At 44.0% G+C, this 21,345-nt stretch overlaps 1 protein-coding gene across 1 annotated transcript in view; it reads left to right on the top strand.

Moving 5' to 3' along the window:
- Nucleotides 1-21,345, top strand: part of LOC145359803 (Fc receptor-like protein 5) — a 71,360-nt gene that overhangs the window by 32,844 nt on the left and 17,171 nt on the right. The window contains exons 4-6 of the mRNA XM_080214579.1: nt 1,457-1,762; nt 2,324-2,614; nt 14,730-15,020. Of these exons, the coding sequence (XP_080070705.1) occupies nt 1,457-1,762; nt 2,324-2,614; nt 14,730-15,020 (888 nt within the window). The remainder of the gene's footprint in view (nt 1-1,456; nt 1,763-2,323; nt 2,615-14,729; nt 15,021-21,345) is intronic.

The raw sequence follows: 21,345 nt of genomic DNA, 5'->3' as shown, positions 1-21,345 counted from the left end.
TCTATGCCCCTCATTATTTTATAGACCTCTATAAGATCACCCCTCAGCCTCCTACGTTCCAGAGAAAAAAGCCCCAGTCTATTCAGCCTCTCCTTATAACTCAATCCATCAAGTCTTGGTAGCATCCTAGTAAATCTTTTCTGCACTCTTTCTAGTTTAATAATATCCTTTCTATAACAGGGTGACAAGAACTGTGCATAGTTCCCATTAAGGACTTGTTTCAGATACTTTCGGGTCTCCAATATCTTTACATCTGCGGTTCTTATCTTACGTTTACCTTGTCAGACTGCTCAGGATTCCACAGTCGCCCTTCTGTGTAGACAAAGATGAGGAACATATTGATCAAAAAACTACCAGTTCATCTACCATTAGAGGCTGGTTGAAGAGACATCCTTGGGGAAGACCATGAGCTGATAAAATTACCCCACTCTGCAGACTTTACAGATGGTCCTATTTTGGATTGGTTTTTTGCGAATACCACAATGGAACTCAGTCTATGGAATAAAGAACATGGAAAGGCCATTTCAATGTTTTGGGGCAGCACGGTGGCACAGTGGTTAGTGCCTCACCGTGCCAGGGACCCGGGTTCGATTCTGGCCTCAGATCACTGTCTGTGTGGAGTTTGCATGTTCTCCCCATGTCTGCATGGGTTACCTCCAGGTGTTCAGATTTTCTCCCATACTCCAAAAATGTATGGGTCAGGTTAATTGACCATGACAAGTTTCCCCTTAGTGCCAGGGGAACTAGCAGGATAAACCATTGGGTAACGAGGATAGGGCCTGGGTTTTTTTAATTTCAATCATGGGACATGTGCATTGCTGGATGGTCAGCATTTATTCCCCATCCTTAGTTGCCCAAGGGCAGTTGAGAGTCAACCACATTGCTGTGGCTCTGGAGTCACATGTAGGCCAGACTGGGTAAGGATGGCAGATTTCCTTCTCTAAAGGGCATTAGTGAACCGATGGGTTTTTCTGACAATCAACAATGGTTCCATGGCCATCAACAGATTCTTAATTCTAGATCATTTTTTAAATGGAATTCAAGTTCCACCATCTGCTGTGGCAGGATTTGAACCCAGGTCCCCAGCACATTTGCTGAGTTTCTCGAGCAATAGTCCAGTGATGATACCACTAGGCCATCGCCTCCACGTGAGATTGTTATCAGTGCAAGCTCAATGGGTCAAATCCCCACTGCAGGGATTCTATGATTCTAATATGTCCAGGCATGTTGAACCTTCCTGGCAACATCACAGGTTCTCTGCTGTTAGTGAAGAGTAACTTTCTCAGGAAGACTCACAATGGCTGTCCTACACTGATTTAGGGGATTCTTTTATACCCTGCCCACTGTTTCTCTGTATTAACAGCAAACGCCAGACCCAATAAGCACGCCAATTTCACCTGTTGAAATGCATGTTAAAATGAGTTGTGATTTGATATTGGTCCTCTCTATGTTACAGCTTTCCCTTACAAACCAGCAATATCCACCAACCGCCCGGATGGAGAATACGTGACAGGTGAATCAGCCAAGGTAACCTGTGAAGCACCTGCTCCGTATTTTGGCAGTATTTTCTATTTGTACAGAAGAGGCCAAAATGTACCTGTGGAAATGGACAGAGCAAAGCCATCGCAATCCGGAGTTACCTTTGACATCACAGATGTGTTGGGAACTGGGAGAGAAGATTATTCCTGTGTTTATAAAAATAAAGTGTCTGAGCAGGAGATTATTTCTGAGCGAAGTGATACGGTTAAGGTGACTGTAGAAGGTAAGTTTGCATTTCTGTCACTGGGATTAGGGATGGGATTTGAGTTCAGGCCACATGGCACTGTGTAAAACCAGTCAATTAGCAGTGCCCCTGATATTGGCAACCCTTCCTTTTCCAGAGATGTGCGCATGTTGGAAAAGTTAAATAAGGTTCTGATTCTTAAACCATCAGTGTAACACATTGGCACGGATGCACTGCACGGAGCCTCCTCTGCTAACATCTGGGCTGAAACGTGATTTTGGAAATTTACTTCTTTCCGAATTCTATCCGATTTCTATCAAGCAGCAAATTCCCCAGGTGTGGGGACCAATCCAGATTCAGAGGGGGAATGCCCCAGAGGGGAGAGTCTCCCAGAGGGAGGACGCCTCCTGCAGATATTTTCAGATGAACTGCAACATGAAGGTCACTGTAAATAAATCCCTTTTGTTTCCCAATGAACACAGTGAGAAATCTCACAATTCTCGGTTAAAGTGTTCCACATCATGTTCACTAATGAAGTCTCTAAAAATGTACATTTTTTACAGAAAAACACTTTCTATTTTTTCAAACATTTTACCACAGATCCACCAACAGTGCCAGGAATATCGCTTGATCAATCAACTGGAGTGTATCTACTGGGAGAGACAGCCACTATCACCTGCACAGTGAACAGAGAATATCATCATCCAATCTACTTCTACAAAGATAATAAACTTCTGTCCTTTCATCAAATCTTCACAAAGTCTAACACTGCGACATTCACTGTTGCCAATAGAAAGGATGGAGGGAGATATCAATGTCAGTACAGAATATTGATGGGAAAAAGACAGTTAGTGTCACAGCCAAGCAATGCTGTGACTCTTACAGTAACAGGTGAGTGTAGGGGATTAAAGATTGTTTTGAGTAAAAACTGAAAATGTTCGACTATTTTAATGTAAATCTCTGGAGAGAGAGAGAGCTAATGGTTTATAGTTTGAAAAGGTTGTAACAAGGAACAGGAAAGAAGGGCCTTAGAAAATTGGATATAATCTGATACAAAACAGCTTTCAAAAATTTAATTTAAAGGGGTAAGACACGACAGGAGAGCTCCAAGCTGTGATTTGCTCCCCTTGCTCCATGTGGGAGGCTGTGGACCGTTCCCAGCCCCCTGGGTCAGCATGTGTGCAGGAAGTGTCTCAAGTTACAGCTCCTGGAAGCTCGAGTTTCAGAGTTGGAGCGTTGGCCAGAGACACTGTGGAACAGCCGCAAGTCAGAGAGTATCGTGGATCGCACGTATAGAGAGGTGGTCACACCGCAGGCTCAGACTCCGCAGGCAGGAAGGGAATGGGTGACCAGCAGACAGAGCAAGAGAGATGGACAGGTAGTGCAGGAATCTCCTGTGGCCATTCCCCTGAAAAACAGTTATATGGATACTGTTGAGGAGAATGACTTCTCTAGGGAAAGCAAACTCATTGCACCATGGTTGGTTCTGCTGCAGAGGGCAGGAGTAAAAAGTGTGCCAGTGCAATAGTTACAGGGGATTCAATTATAAGGGGAATAGACGGATGTTTCTGTGGCCGCAAATGAGACTCCAGGATGGTATGTTGCCTCCCTGGTGCTCGGGTCAAGGATGTCTCGGAGCGGCTGCAGGACATTCTGAAGGGGGAGGGTGTAGTGGTCGTAGTACACATTGGCACAAGCAACATGGGTGAAAAAAGGGATGAGGTCCTAAAAGCAGAATACAGGGAGTGAGGAGAAAAGTTAAGAAATTGGACCTCAAAGGTAGCAATCTCAGGATTATTACTGGTGCCACGTGCTAGTTAGAATAGAAATGAGAGGATATATCGGATAAATACGTGGCTGGAGAGATGGTGTCGGGGGAGGGTTTCAGATTCCTGGGGCATTGGGACCGGTTCTGGGGGAGGTGGGACCTGTGCAAATTGGATGGGTTACACCTGGGCCGGACTGGGACTGATGTCCTAGGGGAAATGTTTGCTAGAGCAGTTGGGGAGGGTTTAAACAAATATGCCAGGGAATGGGAACCTATGTAAGGAGTCTGAGAAGGAGGGAGAAGGACAAAATATGGGGAAAATGTTCCAACTGCATCAAAATTAAGAAAAAAGTTAAAAGGAAGGAGAACTCAGGAGATGTTATTAATGGAAGTGTTAGAATTCAAAAAGAAGGTACAAAAACTAGTTGAAGGGCACTTTATCTGAATGCTCGTCACATTCGAAACAAGATAAATGAGTTGACGGAACAAATCATTGCGAACGAGTTTGATTTGGTGGCCGTTACAGAGACATGGTTGGAGTATGGTCACAACTAGGAGTTAAATATCCAGGGGTATCAAACTGTTCGGAGGGACAGACAGGAAGGTAAGGGAAGTTGGTGTAGCTCTGATATTTAAGGATGATAGTAGTGAAAGATGATAAGGAAGGTAGTGAGAGATGATATAAGTTCAATGGAAAAAAAGGTTGAATCCATTTGGGTGGAAATTAGTAATAGCGAGGAAAAAAAGTCACTGGGCCATAGGCCACCAAATAATGACATCATAGTGGGGCAAGAAATAAACAAAGAAATACCTGATGCGTGTAAAACTGGCCCAGCAATTATCATGGGGGATTTTAATCTACATACCAATTGGTCAACCAGGTTGGTTAAGGCAGCCTCGAGGAGGAGTTCAGAGAATGTTTCCACGACAGCTTCCTTGTACGGTTTATAAAGGAACCTATGAGGGAACAAGTTATCCCAGATCTGGTCCTGTGGAATGAGACAGGAATAATTAATGATCCTGCAGTTAGGGATCCCTCTTGGAAGAAGTGATCACAGTATGGTTGAATTTAAAATACAGATGGAGCGTGAGAAGGTAAAATCCAACCCCAGTGTCTTGTGCTTAAACAAAGGAGATTATAAAGAGATGAGGGAGGAGTTGGCTAAGGTAGACTGGGAGAAAAAACTTTACAGTGGGACCATTGAGGAACTGCGGAGGATTTTCAAAGCAACCTTTCACAGCGTTCAGCAAAAATATATCCCAGTGATAAGGAAGGACTGTAGAAAAAGAGATAATCAGCCTTGGATATCGAAGGAAATAAAGGGGGGGATCAACTTGAAAAAAAATGCATACAAAGAGGCAAAGATTAGTGGAAACCTAGAGAATTGGGGAATCTTTAAAAGCCAACAGAAAGCCACAAGAAAAGCTATAAAGAAAAGTAAGATGGGTTATGAGAGTAAACTAGCACAGAATATAAAAACAGATAGCAAAAGTTTCTCCAAATATATAAAATGAAAAAGAGTGGCTGAAGTAAACATTGGCTGTTTGGAGGATGAGAAAGGGATGTCATAACTGAAAATGGGAAAATGGCTGAGGCATTGAACAGGTATTTTGAGCCAGTCTTCACAGTGGAAGACACAAATAACATGCCAAAAAATGATGACAGGAAGGCAGGTGAGGACCTGGAAACTGTTATCACTAAAGAGGTTGTTTTGGGGGAAGTTAATGGGGCTAAACTTAGACAAGTCTCCCGATCGTGATGGAATGCATCCAGGGTACTAAAAGAGATGGTGGAAGAAATAGCAAATGCACTAGTGGCAATTTACCAAAATTCGCTGGACTCTGGAATGGTTCCCAAAGATGGGAAAATAGCAAATGTGACGCCACTGTTTAAAAAAGGAGGTAGACAAAAGGCAGGTAACTGTAGGCCGGTTAGCTTAACTTCTGTAGTAAGTAAAATGCTTGAATGGATCTCCAGGAAGAAATAATGAGACATCTGGATATAAATTGTCCCATTAGTAAGACACAGAATGGGTTCATGAAGGGCATGTCATGTTTGACTAATTTGGTGAAATTCTTTGGGAACAATATATGTACAGTGGCCAATGGGGAACCTGTGGATGTGATGTATCTGGATTTCCAGATGGCATTAGACAAGGTACCGCACCAAAGACTGCTGGATAAGATAAAGGTGCAAGGTGTTACAGGTAATGTATTAGCATGGATAAAAGATTAGTTCACTAACAGAAAGCAAAGAGTGGGGGTAATTGGGTGTTTTTCTGGTTGGTGATCAGTGACCAGTGATGTGCCTCAGAGATCAGTGTTAGGACCACAATCATTTACGATTTACAGCGATGATTTGGAGTTGGGGACCAAGTGTCGTGTGTCAAAATTCCCAGATAACACTAAGATGTGTGGCAGAGCAAAGTGTGCAGAGGACACTGAAAGTCTACAAAGGGATATAGATAGTCTAAGTGAGCGGGCGAGGGTCTGGCAGATGCACTGGCCTTCTGAAATTGTATCTCACCAAGGTTCACTCCCATAATCTCGTGCAGTTACCTTGGCTAATCCTTCTAACCTACACATCTTTGGACACTAAGGGGCAATTTAGTAAAAACTAGTGGTAAGCTGGAGGATTGGGAGAACTTTAAGATTCGGCAAAAGGCTACTAAAAATAGAATCAAAACAGCTAAGATAAACAAACTATGAAAGGAAACTAGCAGAAACCATAATACCAAACATGGTATGATACCAAAAGCTTCTATAAGTGTATAAAGAGGAAGAGAATAGCTCAAGTAAATGTTGGCCCTTTAGAGGATGATACAAGTGAGGTATTAATGGGGAACACAGAGATGGCAGAGGCACCAAACCAATATATTGCCTCTGTCACCACGGTAGAGAATGATGAAGATTTTTCAAAAACTGTAGTTAATGCAAAGGAACTTGGTGCAGTAACCATCACTGGGGAGAGGATATTGAATAAACTAATGGGATTAAAGGCAGATAAGTCTCTGGGGCCTGATAGCCTGCACCTTCAGGGATTAAAGAAGATGGCAGCAGAGATAGTGGATATGCATTGGTTGTTATATTTTAAAATTCCTTGGATTCTGGTAAGGTCCTGGTGGATTGGAAACTCAATAATGTGACGCCCCTATTCCAAAAGGAGGAGAGGCAAAAAATAAGAAAGTTTATTTATTAGTATCACAAGTAGGATTACATTAACATTTAGCATGGTCAATGTATCTAACCTTCTTTTGGACTGTGGGAGGAAACAAGAGCACTCAGAGAAAACCCAGGCAGACATGGGGTGAACATGCAGACTCCAACAGAGCCAGGTATTGATCACAGGCCCCTGGTGCTGTGAGGCAGCAGTGCTAACCACTGTGCCACCATTCCACTGGAAACTGTAGGCTGGTTAGCTCGACCTCTGTGATGGGGAAGTTGATGGAATCAAGCATTAAGATTGAGATGACTGGGCAATTGGAAAGAGCAATCTCAATCAACCATTGCTAGCATGGTTTTATGAAGGGTATGTCATGCTGAACAAACTTGCTTGACTTCTTTGAGGACATAACCAATGAGGTGGGTAACAGTGAATCTTAGATGTGGTATATCTCGACTTCCAGAAGGCGTTTGACAAAGTGCCGCAATAAGACACTGATCCAGGAGGTGAGATCTCAGTTCGAACCTTGGAATTGAAAATGGATAAATCTCCAGGTGCAAATGAATTATGCCCTAGGCAGCTGTGGGAGGCAAAGGAGGAGATTGCAGGGGCTCTGACCCAAATTTCTAATCCCTCTCTGGCCTTGGGGGAGATGCCAGATGACTGGAGAACGGCTAATATGGTTCTGCTATTTAAGAAAGGTTGTAGAGAGAAACCAGGGAACTACTTTCCAGTGAGTCTCATGTCAGTGGTATGGAACCTATTACAGAAAGTTCTGCAGGAGAGCATCTATCTGCACTTGGAGAGCAAAGCTTGATCAGGAATAGTCAGCACAGTTTCCTCAGAGGGAAGTCATAACTAAAAATTTGACTGAATTTTTTGAGGAGGTGACCAGATATGTAGACGAGGGCACATAAGAACATAAGAAATAGGAGCAGGAGTAGGCCATCTAGCCCTTCGAGCCTGCCCCGCCATTCAATAAGATCATGGCTGATCTGAAGTGGATCAGTTCCACTTTCCCGCTTTCTCCCCATAACCCTTAATTCTCTTGTCTATCAGAAACCTGTCTACCCGTGACTTAAATATATTTAGCGAGGTAGCCTCCGCCACTTCAATGGGCAGAGAATTCCAGAGATTCACCACCCTTTCAGTGAAGAAGTTCCTCCTCAACTCTGTTCTAAACTGCCCCCCCCTTTATCTTGGGGCTGTGCCCTCTTGTCCTGCAACCCTTTCTAAGCGGGAAGAATCTCTGTACCGTTACCCTATCCATCCCTTTCATTATCTTATATGTCTGTATAAGATCCCCTCTTCTAAACTCCAACGAGTACAGTCTATTTAATCTCTCCTCATAGGCTAACCCCCTCATCTCTAGTATCAGCCTGGTGAACCTTCTCTGCACTCCCTCCAAGGCCAATATATCCTTTCGCAAATAAGGGGACCAAAACTGCACACAGTACTCCAGCTGCGGCCTCACCAGTGCCCTGTCCAGTTGCAGCAAGACCTCCCTGCTTTTATATTCTATCCCCCTCGCTATAAAGGCCAACATTCCATTCGCCTTCTTGATCACCTGCTGCACCTGCAGACTGGGTTTTTGTGATTCGTGCACAAGGACCCCCAGGTCCCTCTGCACCGTAGCATGCTGCAGCTTTTCACCCTTTAAATAATATTCCATCCTACTATTATTTCTACCAAAGTGGATAACCACACATTTGCTAACATCTGCCAGGTCCTCACCCACTCACTCAGCCTGTCCAGATCCCTCTGCAGACTTTCCGTGCCCTTCACGCAATTTGCTTTTCCACTCATCTTCGTGTCATTAGCAAACTTTGTTACCCTACACTCAGCCCCCTCCTCCAGATCATCTATGTAAATGGTAAACAGTTGAGGCCCCAGCACCGATCCCTGTAGCACTCCACTAGTCACCAACTGCCAACCAGAAAAGCATCCATTGATTCCAACTCTCTGTTTCCTATTAGACAACAAATCCTCAATCCACGCTAACACTTTACCCCCAACTCCGTGCACCCTAGCCTTCTGCAGCAACCTTTTGTGAGGCACCTTATCGAACGCCTTCTGGAAATCTAAAAACACCACATCCACCTGTTCCCCTCTGTCTACCGCACTAGCACTTCCTCATAGAAATCCAATAAATTTGTTAAACACGACTTCCCCTTCACGAATCCGTGCTGCGTCTGCTTGATCAAACTGTTCTTTTCTAGGTGTCTTGCTATTTCCTCTTTGATGATGGATTCTAGCATTTTTCCAACTACGGACGTTAAGCTAACCGGCCTATAATTCCCTGCCTTTTGTCTGCTACCTTTTTTAAACAGCAGCGTAATATTAGCTGTTTTCCAATCTTCTGGCACTTCCCCAGAGTCCAGTGAATTTTGATAAATAATTACTAAGGCATCTGCTATCACCGCTGCCATTTCTTTTAGAACCCTGGGATGTATTCCATCTGGTCCTGGGGACTTGTCTACTTTCAGTCCCGTTAGTCTATCAAGCACTACCTCTCTAGTGACAGTAATCGCATTAAGGACCTCATCTCCTACCATCCTTCTATCTTTAATACTCGGTAAGCTATTTGTGTTCTCCTCCGTGAAAACCGACACAAAAAACCAATTTAAAGTCTCAGCCATTTCCTCGATACTCACCGTTAAATCCCCCCTCTCGTCCTCCAAGGGTCCAACATTCACACTAGCCAGTCTCTTCTTCTTTATATATTTGTAAAAACTTTTACTGTCATTTTTTATATTTAGAGCCAGTTTAGCTTCATACTCTATCTTTCCTTTCTTTACTGCTTTCTTAGTCATTCTTTGCTGTTTTTTAAATCTTTCCCAATCTTCTAATCGCCCACTATTTTTAGCCACTCTGAACGCATCAGCTTTTAATTTAATACTCTCCTTTATTTCCTTCCATAACCACTGCTGGTTATCCCTTCTCCTACAGTCCTTCTTTACCACCGGAATATATTTATGCTGAGTACCGAAAAAGATCTCCTTAAAAATCCTCCACTGTTCCTCAGCCGTCTTACCAACCAATCTGCGCCCCCAATCTACATTCGCCAATTCCACTCTCATCCTATCGTACTCCCCTCTGTTCAAACAGAGGACACAGGTTCGGGACCCTACTTTCTCATCCTCCATCTGTATCAGAAATTCAACCATACTATGATCACTCGTCCCAAGAGGATCCCTCACAACAAGATCCCTAATTCTTCCTGCCTCGTTACATAACACCAGATCTAAGTTAACTCGTTCCCTCGTAGGTTCCGTCACACACTGTTCAAGGAAACTATCCCGACAGCAATCCAAGAACTCTTCCTCAAGCCCATTGCATCCGACTTGGATCATCCAATCAATATGCAGATTAAAATCCCCCATGATTATCGCTGTTCAGCTTTTGCCCACATCATTTATTTGCTTGTTTATAGCCCTCCCCATCTCCAAGTTATTATTTGGGGGCCTATAGACCACACCCACCAGCGTCTTCCTCCCCTTACTGTTCCTTATCTCCACCCACAACGATTCCACGTTCTGCTCTTTGGAGCCGATATCTTCCCTTACTACCGCCCTGATATTATCCTTAATCAGCAGAGCTACCCCACCCCCTTTTTCCTCCCGTCTATCCTACCTAAACACTTGATACCCCTGGACATTCAGCTCCCAGTCCCTGTCACCCACGTTTCTGTAATGGCCACCAGATCATATCCATTTGTGCTGATCTGCACCACCAGCTCATTCGCTTTGTTCCGAGTGCTTCGTGCATTCAGGTAAAGTGTCTTTATTCCAGCCTTTATCTGGACCCTATTTGTAGAAATGCTACCAACCTCTCTCGTGCCCCCTACTCCTTTAATTCGTGGAACATCCTCAACATTAACCTGCACACGTACCCTCTCCTTTACTTTAGGTTTTGTAATTCCCCCTACCCCTGCACCCTCCCCCCCCACTAACTAGTTAGGGGGGGGGGGGAGGGTGGCAGTTGATGTCGTTTACATGGATTTCAGCAAAGTCTTTGATGAGGTCCTACATGGGACGTTTGTAAAGAAGGTAAATTCACAGGGGATGTGGGGTAACTTAATAAAGTGAATTCAAAATTAGCTCAGTTGTGTACTGAGGGTGCTTTAATGACTGGAAGCCAGTGTACAGTGATGTAGCACAGGGATCTGTGTTGCGCCCCCTATTATTCATTTTGGGTGGCACAGTGGCATAGTGGTTAGCACTGCTGCCTCACAGCAACAGGGCCCAGGGCTTGATTCGTGGATTGAGGCACTCCGTGTGGAGTTTGCACGTTCTTCTCCTGTTTTGGTGGGGGGGAGAGGAGGAGGAGGAGGTTTCCTCCGAGTGCTCCAGTTTCCTCCCACAGTCCAAAGATGTGCAGGTTAAGGTTGATGAACTATGCTACGTTGCCACTTAGTGCTAGGGGACCAGCAGAGTAAATACAGGCGGCTGTGGGAATAGGGAACAGGTGGAATTGTGGTCAGTGCAGACAAAATGGACCGAATAGCCTCCTTCTGCACTGTAGAGATTCTATGATTTAAATAAATAATGTGGGGGGTATCATTACTAAGTTTGTGGATGACACAAAGATTGAGTGGGTGGTTAACAGTGCAGTGGAGTGTCTTGGGCTGCAAGAAGTTACAGACTGAATGGTCAAATAGGAGATAAGTGACAGATGGAATTAACCCTGAAAAGTGTGAGATGATACATTTTGGAAGGAGTAATTTGACAAGAAAGTATTCAATGAATGGTGGAACAAAGGGACCTTGGCGTGTTTGTCCAAAGATCTCTGAAAGCAGAAGAGCACGTTAGCAGGGTGGTAATAAAGGCATATGGGACACTTGCCTTTAACAATTGAGGCATAGATTACAAAAGTAGGGAAGTCATGTTGTATAGAACTTTGGTGAGGCCACAGCTAGAGAACTGTGTATAGTTCTAGTCACCACATTATTGGAATGATGCAATTGCACTGGAGTGGGTCCAGAGGAGAACACTAGGATCATGCCTAGGATGGAACATTTAATTATGAAGAGTGATTAGGTAGGCTGGGGTTGTTTTCTTTGGAGCAGAGAAGGTGGAGGGGCGACCTGATCAAATTGTACAAGATTATGAGGGGCATGGACAGAGTGGGTAAGGAACAGCTGTTCCCCTTAGTTGAAGGGTCAATGAGGAGGGGACATTGGTTAAAGGTGAGAGGCAGAAGGTGGTAGAAACGAGTTGTCTCACATCCGTTAAAAAGTATCTGGATGAGCACTTAGCACGTCGCAACATTCAGGGCTACGGGCCAACTGCTGGCAGTTGGAATTAGGTGAGAGTTCAAGTATTCCTAAGGTGTCAATGCCAACTCAATGGGCTAAAGGGCCTGTTCTGCACTGTATGATTCTATGATTCTTGGGTGACTGCGTGGAGTTTGCACGTTCTCCCCGTGTCTGTGTGGGCTTCTATCTTATCTATTCCCTTCATAATCTTATATGTTTCTATAAGATCTCCCCTCATTCTTCTGAATTCCAATGAGTATAGTCCCAGTCTACTCAGTCTCTCCTCATAAACCAACCCTCTCAACTCCAGAATCAACCTAGTGAATCTCCTCTGCACCCCCTCCAGTGCCAGTATATCCTTTCTCAAGTAAGGAGACCAAAACTGTACACAGTATTCCAGGTGTGGCCTCATCAGCACCTTATCTAGCTGCAATATAACCTTGCTGTTTTTAAACTCTGTCCCTCTGGCAATAAAGGACAAAATTCCATTTGCCTTCTTAATTACCTGCTGCATCTACAAACCAACTCCTTGAGATTCCTGCACAGGGACACCCAGGTCCCTCTGCACAGCAGCATGCTGCAATTTTTTACAGTTTAAATAATAGTCCATTTTGCTGTTATTCCTGCCAAAATAGATGACCTCACCAACATTGTACTCCATCTGCCAGACCCTCACCCACTCACTTAGACTATCTATATCCCTTTGAAGACTTTCAGCATATTATGCACACTTTGCTCTGCCACTTGGTGTCATCTGGGAATTTTGACACACTACATTAGTCCCCAACTCCAAATCATCTATGTAAAGCGTAAACAATTGCAGTTCCAACACTGATCCCTGAGGCACAACACCAACCAGAAAAACACCCATTTACCTGCACTCTTTGCTAACCATTAGTTAACCATCCTCTATCCATGGTAATACATTACGCGTAAAACTGTGTACTTTTATCTTATGTAGCTGCCTTTGGTGTGGCACCTTGTCAAACGCCTTCTGGAAATCCAGATACAGCAGATCCACAGATTTTCATTTTAGCAAGGGAAAAACATTTATTAGACATGGAAAAATAGATTATAATACAATACTCCTTTACTCCTCCTTTAGCTAAATCAATACACACTGATTTTAAGATTAACACAGATGACAAAGTCCATTTGAAGCTTTGACTAGCACACAAAATTACTGCTTACAGATTTCTCCTCATAATTCCCTCCCAATGATTGTTGAGTTTCTAAACTCTCAAAATACATTTTAAAATCTTCTTCTGTACTGGTAGATTCACTTAGCAACTCACATGCTAAAAATCCAGTCCGTGTCTTCCAGAAGATCCATTTGAACAGACTCCACTCCACTTTTAGCAGCAACGTCATTCCAGGATTTTGGACCAACCCTTGTTTCTCACTAAAATTACTTCAAACATTTCGGTTTCCCCTGAAGGTCTGTTTCCTACTTTAAATCTAGTTAAATGCAATTGTCTCTAACTCAGAGCACTTGGTTCCCCCTTCCTTGAATTCTTCTGAATCATGCCTCAGTCTCTGTTGACTTAATTTTTGATTTTAACTTCACTTAAATCTTCTTTCTGTCACAGTTCCCTGGGTCTCTGGACTGTCTACTCACCCCTCTGGAAGTGGCTTTCTTGTATTTTACTCCAATGTAGTTTTGAGCAGAGCTGAGAACTCCTGCTAGTTCCTTTCCAGTTTCCAATTGCCTTGAGTTGGAGCTAAAGGACGAAGAAAACTTTTGGGACCCTTACAGAGCCACTCTAGTTGCTAAGCAACTACCTTTCTTCATGTCATAGCTTTCTAAACACAATAGTATCTCAGCTGGAACTGAAACTAATCCCCACACAGTTAAATCTCTTTGTTCAGCATGACACCTATGTACAACTCTCTTCCAGACACATGAACATTGAAACTACATCAAACTGTACCTTATTCCTCACCTTGACCCATATAAATATAAATCCCTTAAAATGATCTTTGGGTTCTTAACAGCTTGGTAAGCATGAAACGTTCAGACACTTGTTAAGAACAGATTATTTAGCGTCAAAGTGAAGTATCAATTCCCAGCTGCAGGTGTGATTGGGCAGTACGGAAGCACAGTGGTTAGCACTGTGGCTTCACAGCTCCAGGAACCTGGGTTTGATTCCCAGCTCGGGTCACTGTCTGTGTGGAGTTTGCACATTCTTGCATCTGAGAGGGTTTCCTCCGGGTGCTCCGGTTTCCTCCCACACTCCAAAGATGTGCGGGTTAGGTTGATTGGCTGTGCTAACGTTGCCCCTTAGTGCCCTGAGATGCGTAGATTAGAGGGGATTAGTGGGTAAAATATGTAGGGATATGGGGGTAGGACCTGGGTGGGATTGTGGTTGGTGTAGACTCGATGGGCTGAATGGCCTCTTTCTGCACTGTAATGATTCTATGATTGGAGGATGAATGGTAGGAAAGTGATGGGTATAAAGACCCAGTTGGACTGATGAGTTGTTCGCATTTTCCATCTTTCATATCTGAAAAGAAGAGAAATAAAACAGTTTTCTATTAAAGCACCAATGACAGTAAATTTTCATGGGCATTGTTGGAATTTTACTCATTGACCTGTTCTTCCTATCAATGTAATACCAGGGGGATTAGCAGGGTAAAAATGAGAGGTTATGGGAATAGGGCCAAGGTGGGGATTGTGGTTGGTGTGGACTTGATGAGTCGAATAGTCTCCTTCTGTGTTGGGGTTCTATGATAATACAGTCATTATTGATTTAACTTCCGCTGTACATTAAAACATAAATATTTTTCCCAATTTTTGCTTGCATTTCTTTGACTACAGAACCACTAACATCGCCAGAGGTATCTTTTGATCAACCAACTGGAGTGTATTTAGAAGGAGAGACAGTCACTATTATCTGCACGCTGAACAGGGAATTTCATGGCACCATCTACTTTTATAGAAATAATGAACTGCTATCCCCTCGTCAACTCTTTACAAAGGACAACATCGGGACATTTCTGGTTACAAATAAAAACCAAGAAGGGTTGTACCAGTGCAAATACAGAACATCCATCAAAACCAGGTGGCTTGAATCCCCACTCAGCAAGGCTATGTTGGTCACTGTGGCAGGCAAGTAAAGAAAACAGAAATTGTTAAAAAGTCTATTCAATGCATTTTTCAAAACATGTTATGAACAATTCATATTTGTTTCAGCATAAGAATGCATAATGTTGACAAATGGGTCTCTAAGTTTAACTCTTGACTGGCTCTTGAGCTCGGGATGCATACCTTGAAAGATTGTCAACTGAAGCATTAAGAGACAAACAGTTGCTTTGTCTGCTCTGTTAGTAAATCAAAGTATGAAGTGAAATACATCTTAGATGTGGCAATGAATACACAATCATGCTTCATAGCCTACACAACAGTCTTATTGATTTTATTTACTAATATATTCACAACATTAGCCAACAAAGAATTCCAGAAACTTTCTGTCTTCCAGTTCCTTGTGGGGGAAAAGACTTCCAAACATACTTTTCTAATCTTGTCTAGATTAAAAATACACAAAAACACACAAGAATTAGGAGCTGGAGTAGACTATTCAGCCCTTACTTAGCTCATTCATTAGGGTCATGACTGCTCTGATTGTGGCCTCAAATCCACCTACCTGTTGCCCTCATAACCCATGACTTCTTTGAGCAAACATCTGTCTACCTCAGGCTTGAATATATTCAACGAGCTTGCTGCTGCTGTTCTCTGGGAGGAGAGGTTCTGGAGGACTGGAGAATAGTCAATGCTGTTCCCTTGTTTAAGAAAGGAAGCAGGGATGAATCCAGGAAGCAGTAGTGCTAACCACTGTGCCACCGTGCCGCCCCTTTGCATCAGGGCGTACATGTCCTGCGTCAGGGAGTGCATAAAAACAAAAAAAAAGAAAATTACAGCCCATGAACAGGCCCTTTGGCCCACCATGCTGCCCGACTGAACTAAAATCCGCTAATCTTCTGGGGACCACATCCTCTATTCCCATCCTATTCATGTACTTGTCCAGACGCCCCTTAAAATTCACTATTGAATCCGCTTCCACTACCTCTCCAGCAGTGAGTTCCAGGCACCCACCATCCCCCCGTGTAAAAAACTTGCCTCGTACATCTCCTTTAAACCTTGCCCCTCACACCATAAACCTCGTCATTGACTCTTCCACCCTGGGAAAAAGCTTTTGACTATCCACTCTGTCCATGTCCCTCATAATCTTGTAGACTTCTATCAGGTCTCCCCTCAACCTCCATCATTCCAGTGAGAACAAAGTTTCTCCAACCTCTCCTCATAGCTGATGCCCTCCATACCAGACAACATCCTGGTAAATCTTTTCTGTCCCCTCTCCAAAGCCTCCACATCCTTCTGGTAGTGTGGCGATCAGAATTGAACATTATATTCCAAGTGTGGTCTCACTAAGGTTCTTTAAAGCTGCAACATGACTTGCCAATTTTTAAACTCAATACCCTGGCCGATGAAGGCAAGCATGCCGTATGCCTTCTTGACTACCTTCTCCACCTGCATTGCCCCTTTCAGTGACCTGTGTACCTGTACACCCAGATCCCTCTGCCTATCAATACTCTTAAGGGTTCTGCCATTTACTGTATATTTCCTATCTTTATTAGACTTTCAAGATACTTCACATTTGTCCAGATTAAACTCCATCTGCCATCTCTCCACCCAAGGTTCCAACCTATCTTTTTTGTTTAAAAGTTACTTACCTTAGAGGATCGACCTCATTGTTCCATTGGAGCACAGCAGAGAGGGAGTGATTCGAGACAGGAGTGCTGAGGGTAAGATAGTTTGATTTTTACCTCACTTTTTTAGCGGAGTGTTTTTTAAGTGAAAACCGAAAACCGGACATAGGTCATGGAGAGGCCTGGGAAGGTTTTTGTTTGTGTGTTTATTTTCCCCCAATAAATTGGAAGGTGAGGAATCCCGATACTCTACACGTGTAGAGTATCCCACCCTCCCCCCTCCTCTAACCTAAAAAAACAGACTTGGAGTGAGAGCAGGCAAGCTCTTTTTTTTCTCTCTTTTCGTTTCTCAGTAAGGGATGTAATAGGGATGGCAGTGCAGGCAGTGCAATGTTCCTCCTGTGGGATGTTTGAGGTGAGGGACACTGGTAGTGTCCCGGCTGATTACACCTGAAGGAAGTGCATCCAATTCCAGCTCCTTGCGGACCGTGTTAGGGACCTGGAGCTGGAACTGGAGGAACTAAGAATCATTCGGGAAGCAGAGGCAGCTATTGATACAAGTTACAGGGAGATAGTTACTCCTAAAAGTGATGAATGGGTGACTGCTAGACGGGGTAAGAAGCAGTCAGAGCAGCGATCCCCTGAGGCTGTTCCTGTCCACAATAAGTACTCTGTTTTTGATGTTGTTGGGGAGGAAGACTCAACTGGGGTAAGCCATGGAGTACCGGTCTCGGGAACAGAGCCTGTCCCTGACGCTCAGGTGGGAAGGGGGAAGAAGCGTAGAGGATTAGTGATTGGGGATTCGGTAGTTAAGGGGACAGATGGGAGAGTCTGTGGGAACGAGCGAGACTCGCGGTTGGTATGTTGCCTCCCAGGTGCCAGGGTCTGTGATATCTCTGAGCGAGTGTTTGAGATCCTTAAGGGAGGGGAACCAGCCCCAAGTTGTGGTTCGTGTAGGAACCCATGACATAGGTAGGAAAAGGGACGGGGATGTAAAACAGAAATTCAGGAGTTCGGGTGGAAGCTCAGGGCTAAAACAAGCAGAGTGGTTATCTCTGGTTTGTTACCCGTGCCACGGGATAGCGTGAAGAAGAATAGAGAGAGAGAGCGTTTGAACATGTGGCGAAAGGGATGGTGCAGGAGGGAGGTTTTCAGATACTTGGACAATTGGGGCTCATTCTGGGGTAGGTGGGACCTCTACAAAAGTGATGATCTACACCTGAACCAGAGGGTACTAATATCTTGGGGGGAAAATTTGCCAATGGTCTTTGGGAGGGTTTCAACTGATTCGAAAGGTGAATGGGAACCTGAATTGCAGCTCCAATATACAGGAGGTTGAGAATAGGGAGGTTATGGATAAGGTTTCAATGTTGCAGGAGTGTATTGGCAGGCAGGTAGGTGGTTTGAAGTGTGTCTACTTCAACGCCAGGAGCGTCCAAAATAAGGTGGATGAACTTGCAGCCTGGATTGGTGCCTGGGACTTCAATGTTGTGGCCATTTCAGAGACATGGATAGAGCAGGGACAGGAATGGTTGTTGCAGGTTCCAGGGTTCAGATGTTTCAGTCAGAGCAGAGAAGGTGGTAGAAGAGGGGGAGGCGTGGCATTGTTAGTCAAGGACAGTATTATGGTGGCAGAAAGGACGTTTGATGTGGACCTGTCTATTGAGGTAGTATGGGCTGAGATTAGAAACAGGAAAGGAGAGATCTCACTGTTGGGAGTTTTTTACAGGCCTTCAAAAAGTTCCAGAGATGTAGAGGAAAAGATCGCAAAGATGATCCTGGATAGGTGCGAAAGTAACAGGGCAGTTATTATGGGGACTTTAACTTTACAAATATCGATCGGAAAAGCTATAGTTCAAGCACGTTAGAGGGGTCAGTCTTTGTCCAATGTGTGCAGGAAGGTTTCCTGACACAGTATGTAGATAGGCCAACAAGAGGTGAGGCTACATTGGATTTGGTACTGGGTAATGAACCAGACCAGGTGTTAGACTTGGAGGTAGGTGAGCACTTTGGTGATAGTGACCACAATTCGGTTACGTTTACCTTAGTGATGGAAAGGGATAGGCATATACCGAAGGGCAGAAGTTATAGCTGGGGGAAAGGTAATTATGAGGCTATTAGGCGAGATTTAGGATACATAGGGTGGAGTAGGAAATTGCAGGGGCTGGGAACATCTGAAATGTGGAGCTTATTCAAGGAGCAGCTACTGCGAGTCCTTGATAAATATGTACCTGTCAGGCAGGGAGGAAGTGGTCGAGTGAGGGAACCGTGGTGTACTAAGGAAGTTGAATCTCTGGTGAAGAGGATGAAGGAGGCTTATGCAAAGATGAGACGTGAAGGCTTAGTTAGGGCACTGGAGAGTTATAAATTAGCCAGGAAGGAACGAAAGAGAGAGTTAAGAAGAGCCAGAAGAGGACGTGAGAAGTCTTTGGCGGATAGGATCAAGGAAAATCCTAAAGCTTTCTACAGGTATGTCAGGAATAAAAGATTGGTTAGGGCAAGATTAGGGCCAGTCAGGGACAGTAGTGGGAAGTTGTGCATGGAGTCCGGAGAGATAGGAGAGGCACTAAATGAATATTTTTCGTCAGTATTCACACAGGAAAAAGTCAGTGTAGTCAAGTAGAATACTGAGATACAGGCTATTAGACTAGACGGGATTGAGGTTCATAAGGAGGAGGTGTTAGCAATTCTAGAAAGTGTGAAAATAGATAAGTCCCCTGGGCCGGATGGGGTTTACCCTAGGATCCCCTGGGAGGCTAGGGAGGAAATTGGAGAGCCTTTGGCTTTGATCTTTATGTCATCATTGTCTACAGGAATAGTGCCGGAAGACTGGAGAATAGCAAATGTTGTCCCCTTGTTCAAGAAGGGAAGTAGTGACCATCCTGGGAATTATAGACCGGTGAGCCTTACTTCTGTTGTGGGCAAAGTTTTGGAAAGAATTATAAGAGATAGGATTCATAATCATCTAGAAAGGAATAATTTGATTAGGGATAGTCAGCACGGTTTTGTGAAGGGTAGGTCGTGTCTCACAAACCTTATTGAGTTCTTTGAGAAGGTGACCAAAGAGGTGGATAAGGGTAAGGCAGTTGACGTGGTGTATATGGATTTTAGCAAAGCGTTTGATAAGATTCTCCATGGTAGGCTACTGCAGAAAATGCAGATGCATGGGATTGAGGGTGATTTAGCAGTTTGGATCAGGAATTGGCGAGCTGATAGAAGACAGAGGGTGGTGGTTGATGGGAAATATTCAACCTGGAGTTCAGTTACAAGTGGTGTACCTCAAGGATCTGTTTTGGGGCCACTGCTGTTTGTCATTTTTATAAATGCCTAGATGAGGGTGTAGAAGGATGGGTTAGTAAATTTGTGGATGACACTAAAGTCGGAGGAGTTGTAGACAGTGAGGATGGATGTTACAGTTTGCAGAGGGACATAGATAAGCTGCAGAGCTGGGCCGAGAGGTGGCAAATCGAGTTTAATACAGAAAAGTGTGAGGTGATTCACTTTGGTAAGAATAACAGGAGTACAGAATATAGGGCTAATGGAAGGACTCATTTGTGTGGACGAGCAGAGAGATCTCGGGGTACATGTGCATAGATCCCTGAAATGTGGCACCCAGGTTGATAAGGTTGTTAAGAAGGCGTACCGTGTGTTAGCTTTTATTGGTAGAGGGATTGTATTTCGGAGCCGTGAGGTCACGTTACAACTGTACAAAACTCTGGTGCGGCCGCACTTGGAGTATTGTGTACAGTTCTGGTCGCCGCATTATAAGAAAGATGTGGAGGCATTGGGAAGGGTGCAGAGGAGGTTTACCAGGATGTTGCCTGGTATGGTGGGAAGGTCTTATGAGGAAAGGCTGAGGGACTTGAGGTTGTTTTCATTAGAGAGAAGAAGGTTAAGAGGTGACTTAATTGAGGCATACAAGATGATCAGAGGATTAGATAGGGTGGACAGTGAGGGCCTTTTTCCTCGGATGGTGATGGCTAACACAAGGGGACATAGCTTTAAATTAAGGGGTAGTAGTTATAGGACGGATGTCAGAGGTAGGTTCTTTACTCAGAGGGTAGTAAGGTCGTGGAATGCCCTGCCTGCAGCAGTTGTGAACTCACCAACTTTAAGAGCGTTCAAATGGTCATTAGATAGACATATGGATAATATTGGGATAGTTTAGGATAGAGGGTCATTAGATTGGTTCCACTGATCGGCGCAACATCGAGGGCCAAAGGGCCTGAACTGTGCTGTAATGTTCTATGTTCTATCTATATCCTGCTGTATCCTCCGATGGTCCTCTTCTCTATCCATAGATCAATCAGCCTTTTTATCGTCTGCAAACTTACTAATCAAACTAGTCACATTTTCCTCCAAATCATTTATATATATTATGAACAGCAAAGATCCCAGCACTAATCCCTGAGGAACACCACTTGTCACAGCTCTCCATTCAGAAACGTACCCTTCCACTGCTATTCTCTGTCTTCTATGACCAAGTAAGAAGTGTCACAACACCAGGTTAAAGTCCAAAAGGTTTATTTGGTAGCACAGTCCACTAGCTTTCATCAGGTGAGTGGGGGTTCTATTCACAAACAATGCATTAAAGACACAAACTCAATTTACAAAATAATGGTTGGAATGCGAGTCTTTACAGGTAATTAAATCTTAAAGGTACAGACAGTGTGAGTGCAGAGAGGGTTAAGCACAGGTTAAAGAGATGTGTATTGTCTCCAGCCAGG

The sequence above is a fragment of the Carcharhinus amblyrhynchos genome, chromosome 29 (assembly GCF_965287045.1).
Source record: "Carcharhinus amblyrhynchos chromosome 29, sCarAmb.v2.hapA, whole genome shotgun sequence".
In the NCBI taxonomy this organism is placed as follows: Eukaryota; Metazoa; Chordata; class Chondrichthyes; order Carcharhiniformes; family Carcharhinidae; genus Carcharhinus; species Carcharhinus amblyrhynchos.
The sequence above is the reverse complement of the archived record's forward strand: the minus strand, read 5'-3'. Positions and strand labels throughout refer to the sequence as shown.